Genomic DNA, 7383 nt, shown 5'->3' with positions numbered 1-7383 from the left:
TGTTTAATATGGTATTGTAATGTTTTAAATGTATGGTGTGAATCCATATCTACAGACCTTGAGGCTCCCTCGGGACTTTTGAGATTTCCTCTTTTGTATTGCCTACATAAGGATCAACACTTGCTATTAGTATGTTGTCGTTGTTGTCATTGTCATCTTAGGTCCCATCTGCACTATACATTTAAAGCAGTATTGTACCACTTTAGTAGTCATGGCTTTCCCCAAAGATTCCTAAAAAATGTGTTTGTTAAGAGTGCTGGGAGTTGTTAGGAGACCCCGTTTCTCCTATAGTTCCAAGAGTAGCTTAACGCAAGTTTTTCTTCCCGGGGAACTCTGGGAATTGTAATTTTGTGAGAGGAATAGGGGTCTCCCTACCCACTTCCAGCAACTTTAGCAAACTACAGTGCCCAGGATTTTTTTTTTTTTGGGGGGGGGGAGAACTATGACTATTTAATATTATGATAATGTTTTTTAAATATAGTGCAGATGGGGCCTTAACAAGCAGTGGCATGCAGCAGCAGAAACACTCCAAACAGCAGCAGACATCTGAGAGCCATTCTTTTTAATTTCAATATAGAGTTGCTCTGAGGAACTGTCAGAAATAAAAATGGTAGCTGCAAGACCAGCCACCCAATGCTGATCGTAATATCGCATTTTTAAAAAAGTGGCTTGCAATGACATTTAGTATTTGGCAGTGCTTGATAGCTGAGAGACCAATAGTGTTTAGTAATTAACAACAGATATATACTAGATTTTGTGCTTTACTTTGTCAGCTAACATGCAATGGCAGTTAGTATCTGATCGAATTGAAATGAAACCTTCCAATGAGAGTGATTACTATGACAGCTGAAACCTTACATGATTTCTAAGGGCTTGGCCACACTTAGCTTTTGCCCTGTTCTTTCCAGGCACAGCTCTGCGCTTTAATACTTCATGTCTGACTGTGCTTTTGTTTTTGGGCTTCCCCACAAAAACCTACTCTTTAAAGTCAAATTGGAGCAAAATTAAGTTCAGGCTTTTCACGGATTGACATCCGTTCAAGAGGATTCAAGAGTGGGCAAACATTTTGGATCCCTTTCACAGCAAGCCCTTTAAAAAAATCCCCACCACTGCCTAGTTTGGGTTACACACTCCAGGATTTCAGTGATGGTTCCCAACGATGGAATAATATTTCTAGTCCGGATGAAATATGCCAATGAAATCTCCACTGGCCCTCTTGGAAAGTGCCATTCAGGATTTAGGAGTTACCTGCATTCGGTTTTTTGCACATAGTGCCTTGCATATTATTGATTCTTCACTGTATAACGTCATTAAGTTGTATAGCAGTTGTCATTCTCATAGAAAACCCACACCTTACACCTGAGTCATTCAGGCCTGCAGGCTAAGTGTCATCACTGGGCGAAGTGTTCAAAGCCAGAACGTCTGCATGCAAAAAAATACAGATGTAATCACAGGTTTTCAAGACGTGAATGCAAACAGGGTTGTTAGTGCATGCCAATTATTCTTCTGATTGGTCTCCTGGGTCCCTAAAGGCACCTGCAGCAAGCTCTCTCCCTTGGTACCTTCAAACAGTCCTTACAGACCCATCTTTATACAGCTGCATTTAGTCGCTCGTCGGTGGCTGTTATGTCTTGCTTTTCGGTGTGGCCACATTCTGCTGGGAACTGTTTGTTTACAATGGTTTGGGTTAGCATTTTGTGCAGCATGAAATCCCCGCTTTTATTTGCTTTTAAAACAATGCTTTGGCTCACTTGCTGATGTACAGACAGCCAATGAGGTGCAGCGGTTTGAGAGGGGGACTAGGATTTGGGATACCAGGGCTCATATCCCCATTCAGCTATGATGTTCACCTTGGGCCAGGCCCTCTCTCTTTAGCTAACACACATTGTGGGGTCATTGAGAGGGGGGGAAACAGGAGCAGGGAACTACTGGAGAAAAGGTAGGATGCAAACGCAGCAATAATAATACATTTTTGTACACCACTTCGAGAAGGATTAAAAAAAAATGAAAATGAAAAGTGGTCTATACATTTCAACAACCAATAAAAAAAATGCTGTGGCCCACTGCAAATGGTTATGCAGGCACACACACACACACAAAAACCCACTTGAATATATGTTCTTATTCCTTCGCTGAAAAGGGGAGCGATGTATCCCCCTGTATGTATGGGGTAATGTACGGAGCGTCTCCATCAGAGCGTAGGCTATGAACATGTTGCACATAAAAACAAAAACAAAAACTGCACCTTGCCCAGGAAATGGCATGGTAGCTCTGCATTGGGTCTTCGACAAACTTAGGAGAGATGAAATTAAATCGCACAAAGAGTAATTCACCTCTCCAGGTCATTAAAGGATTAAAAGGACATCTGATGGCTCCCCTTGTGGAAACTCAGCCCCCTTGTTGCATCCAGAGGCTGAAAATTTTGAAATCCCAGAGCTGCCTGTCCAGAGAGGATTAGAGATCACTGTCACGTCTGAAATGTCTGGCTCTCAATGAAATTATCGTTGTGGGGTAGGTTTACAAAGACATTTTCAACATGTGCAGGGGAACAACAAAGGGAGAGGGGCCGGATGTATCAGCACAGTTCAGATCAAATTCAATTACAGCCGAGAAAGTGACACTTGCCGCGTCCTCGGTGACCTGCTTCCGCCCAGCCTGCCTGCCCTGTGTGACCAGCCCAGTCTCCCAGGTAAGAAAACTCACACCCTACACGGGAGCCATTCAGAGCCATCACCGGGCTCAGCGTACGAAGTGGGAACGTCTGCATGCAGAAATACAGATGTAATCAGAGATTTTCAAGACGCGAATGCAAACAGGGTTGTTAGTGCGTGCCAATTATTGTTCTGAATGGTCTCCAGGGTCTGTAAGAAGCACCTGCAGCAATCTGGGCACAGCTGGGGAGGGTGACGTGGAAGCTATTTTAGCACATCACCGTGCTGCCGAATCATCCTGCTCACTGATATGGGCTGTTGCTAAGAAGAACAGAAGAAAAGCCCTGCTGGGTTCCACCAAAGGCCTACCTGGCTCAGCATGCTGCTTCCTACAGTGGCCAAGGAAACAGATGCCTCTGGGAGCCCCCAAACAGGAGATCTGGGCAATATAATAATAATAATAATAATAATAATAATAATAATAATAATAATAATAATTTATACCCCTCCCATCTGGCTGGGTTTCCCCAGCCACTCTAGGTGGCTTCCAGCAGAATATTAAAATACAATCTAGTCTATTAAACATTAAAAACTTCCCTAAACAGGGCTGTCTTCAGATGTCTTCTAAAAGTCGGGTAGTTGTTTTTCTCTTTGACATCTGATGGGAGGGCGTTCCATAGGGCGGGTGCCACTACCAAGAAAGCCCTCTGCCTGGTTCCCTGTAACTTGGCTTCTCGCAGCAAGGGAACCTCCAGAAGGCCCTCAGTGCTGGACCTCAGTGTCCGGGCAGAACGATGGGGGTGGGGACGCTCCTTCAGGTATACTGGGCTGAGTCCATTTAGGGCTTTAAGGGTCAGCACCAACACTTTGAATTGTGCTCGGAAATGTACTGGGAGCCAGCGTAGGTCTTTCAAGACTGGGGTTATGTGGTCTCAGCGGCCGCTCCCAGTCACCAGTCTAGTTGCCGCATTCTGGATTAGTTGTAGTTTCCGGTTCACCTTCAAAGGTAGCCCCACATAGAGCGCATTGCAGTAGTCCAAGCGAGAGATAACTCTCCCCAGCAACTGTATTTAAAGGAATGCACTTTCTGTTTTTTGGAGACATTACATACTCTTCCTGAGTAGTAGCCATTGATCCACTACCACGTATTTGTCTAATGATAATCCCTTCGGGTGAGATAACATTGGCTGTCAGATTTCAACCTGTAAGCTAAACTTGGCTTGCTGTGGATGCCTCAATATGTAAAGTGGGGCAGGGGGAGAGATGACTCTGTATATCCTTAAGCAAAGTAAGAATGGTTAGGTGATTTTCCAACACGTTCTGTTAGTCACTTAGAAAGATAGGATGAAGATTGGCCTAGGCTTTTAAGAGCATTTATAGTTGTTTCTTCACCCTTGGTGTCCAGGATACTGCCAAGTTAAAAATAGTCTCAACTCTTAACCACTAAGAGCTTAGTGTATAGTCTCGACTTACACATCATACAAATAGTTTGCTTTTAAAAACAAACAAATACCACATATGCATTTTATCCACATATATAGTCACCTGTCATCTCAAAATGAATCCAAAACTGATTCTAGGATCAGGTGTGGCGTGAGTTGGAGATGGCATAGGAGCTGGTCAATAGGCACCCTCAACAGCTGACTTGTCCCCATTTACACTTAAATACTGCAAGGAATATTCCTGGGGGAGGCAGAAGAAAGAGCAGAAGTACTATCAAATAGCCTATGCCACTTTTAAGATATTGCATCTGCCTTTACTCAAACACAAAACACAACATCCAAAAGGGGATATCCAATATCCAAAAAGGGAGGGGGATGACAAATCAGAGCAATATCCCAAAAGCATAATAAAGAGATGAAAAACATAGCCATGATCTCTTATTAGAAATCACAGCAAGATTAACACTCTCCCATCCCGTATTAATGGAAAAATAATAGAAAAAGCACCCATGAATGTTTGGAATGGCACCAATATGGAGAATACAGGTTTCTTATACAATAGTGATGAATAAGCTCACTTATTTTATCTCCTGTGAGAAGGAGATAAATGTACAGAAAGTTCTACCAGAGGAAAAGCAATGCAATTTGTCCAAAACTAAAATAAATATAGGCTACAGGACAATATCAAGAAACAGGAACGGATAAAGGTGTAAAAGACCAGGATGAAAGCAGCTTAATAATGTAATGTAATAAGGGAGCAATCCTATAGCAAGATCCACTAGGATGAGTGGGGTTGGGATCCAGCAAATCTTCTGATGAATCAGGAGGTTCCTGGTACAGCTGGGCTACTCCAACATTGCTCCTCATCCTTAGCTCAGCTGGAGATAAGCCAATATTTCCCTCATCTCAGGTTGACCAGGACCCACCTGGCTGAGCTAAACCTAGTAGATATAAAGCTGCTATAAGTCCCCAAAAGGGGGTATTCCACAGGTGGGACCAGAGAGAGGGGACTTAGGCTGAATCCTAAGCCTACACAGCATGATCACGTGGCAACACAGCATAATTTAAACCAGCAAGAAGGGTGATGTAACACTATTTTAAAGCCTTTCTTTTCTCTAGCTAGGGTTGGCTTAGGCTGGCTCATGTGGCATTAGCCCTGCCGCAGGATGGAGTTTTGATCTGGCATATTTTACGCTGACTTAACTTTACACCGGGACATGGGGTGGCGCTGTGGTCTAAACCACTGAGCCTCTTGGGCTTGCCAATCAGAAGGTCGGCGGTTCGAATCCCCACGATGGGGTGAGCTCCTGTTGCTCGGTCCCAGCTCTTGCCAACCTAGCAGTTCGAAAGCAGGCCAAAAAGTGCAAGTAGATAAACTTGTGGGAAGGTAAACAGCGTTTCCGTGCTCTGCTCTGGTTTCGGTGTTCTGTTGCACCAGAAGCGGCTTAGTCATGCTGGGCACACGAACTGGAAAAACTGTCTGCGGACAAACGCTGGCTCCCTCGGCCTGGAAAGCGAGATGAGCGCCGCTGCCCCAGAGTCATCTGCGACTGGACTTAACTGTCAGGGGTCCTTTACCTTTACCTTTAACTTTACACCAGCTTCTTGTGTATACAGACACTTTTTGGGACATGAGCCCAGTTAACATAGTGGTACCTACTTGCATAGGATCATGTTTTAAATTATATACCAAAGTAAAAGTTGGAATAATGTATTTATCAAATAATAGGATTCCCCAGCAGTTTTTTTTATTTAAATCTCCAGTGGATTTTGTAAATATTTGGTAACTATAACAAGGTTTGGGTGACTGAAATGGTGAGGAGTCCAAGGCATTAGGTAATGCCCATTTTATCTCTTTTTGCCTTTTCTATCTATCTATCTATCTGCTGAAAAGGTAGAAATATTTCTAAATGCAAGTGTGGAATCTGCAGGAGAAAATGTTGTTTCTTACTTCTTGATCTTCATCAGAGGTTATCCATGGAAAACCTGACTGCCAATTAGAATGGTAATGAGTTCCAGTTGTATGCCAATTTGTTCAATATTATCAATTCCTCTTTTTAGATTAAAGGGTCCAGTCATTTTCACCCGTGACACACATCAATCACAGCCACACTTGTAGTTTTTAAGGTGGCGGAAATAGTTGCAGTGTATGCATACCCATCACAAGAGTGAAAGATGATTTGGCACTAAAAGATTAACATACAGATTGTTTATCATGCATGTTTTGCTCATAAGAATTAAGATAGTTTGGTGCAAACAGAAATACAGTTCCGAGAGTGGTGCAACAATCCATCCCTCTTCCCAGGGAACTCTATGAATTGTGGCTCTATGAGAAGAACTGGAGTATCCTAACAACTCTCGTTCTTAAATGACTACACTTCCCAGGATGCTCTGGGAGATGCCATGACTGTTTAAAGCAGCATAGTACTGCTTTAAATGTATAGTACAGATGGGGCCTCATGAACATTTTTGATGGGAATGTGGTAGATTTATTGAGAGCATGGTAAATTTAGACCGCCACACTTACTGAATTAGGGCCCAGAAATCGGGTTCTCCTCACAGAGAGTATGCGTTGTAGTGAGATCACCACAACCGCTTGCTGATTGGTGGGGTGGGTATGTTTGGATAGCTACAGCTACCTGATTGGTCCCTCGGAGGCATGGGACTGCTTCTGACCAATGGGTGCTTAAATTTGCATCTTAGGGACTTTTATATACCGCTGCACAATCGTGTTGGGCTTCCTCATTTTCGCTTCGTGCACCGGATCACCCGACCACCCTTGCCTATATTTAGGGTTTGATTGACCTTGCTATACCGTCATGGGTTGTCTGCTCTTGGGGCAGGAGCCTGGTAGCAATTTTTCCCACTTGGCCGATTGGCTGGTCCCATTTGGGTTTTGCCTACCGTGTAGCAAATCATCACAACTCTGTAAGGTTTGCGGTTAGGCATTGGTTAATGTGTGGTGGAGGGGACTAGGTGTGGCTGTGGCCTGTCCCTCCAATGGTTGCTGTGTGGGTATTCCATTAAAGGAATCCAGGGGCTCCACATGCTTTTGTCCGACCCCTGAAAGGGGGATAGTAAAGGTAAAGGGACCCCTGACCATTAGGTCCAGTCGTGACCGACTGGGGTTGCGGCGCTCACCTCACTCTATTGGCCAAGGGAGCCAGCGTACAGCTTCCAGGTCATGTGGCCAGCATGACTAAGCTGCTTCTGCTGAACCAGAGAAGCGCACAGAAACGCCATTTACCTTCCCGCCAGAGCGGTACCTATTTATCTACTTGCACTTTGAC

At 44.1% G+C, this 7383-nt stretch overlaps 1 protein-coding gene across 6 annotated transcripts in view; it reads right to left on the bottom strand.

Moving 5' to 3' along the window:
- Positions 1-7383, bottom strand: part of TSHZ2 (teashirt zinc finger homeobox 2) — a 566094-nt gene that overhangs the window by 304629 nt on the left and 254082 nt on the right. For 2 of the 6 annotated variants that reach the window (XM_083618456.1, XM_083618454.1), the window contains exons 2-3: positions 3021-3090; positions 1249-1422 (exon numbers count right to left, since the gene is read on the bottom strand). The exons of 3 other annotated variants lie outside the window; for them this stretch is intronic. In XM_083618456.1, coding sequence (XP_083474582.1) covers positions 1249-1282 — 34 coding nt within the window. In that variant the 5' untranslated portion in view covers positions 1283-1422; positions 3021-3090. Of the gene's footprint in view, positions 1-1248; positions 1577-3020; positions 3091-7383 lie in introns of those variants that run through there. One more of the 6 variants, XM_083618455.1, reaches the window with a different exon arrangement.

Source organism: Podarcis filfolensis (assembly GCF_964270895.1).
Source record: "Podarcis filfolensis genome assembly, chromosome: 6".
Classification (NCBI taxonomy): domain Eukaryota; kingdom Metazoa; phylum Chordata; class Lepidosauria; order Squamata; family Lacertidae; genus Podarcis; species Podarcis filfolensis.
This window is presented reverse-complemented; position numbering and strand designations above follow the sequence as displayed.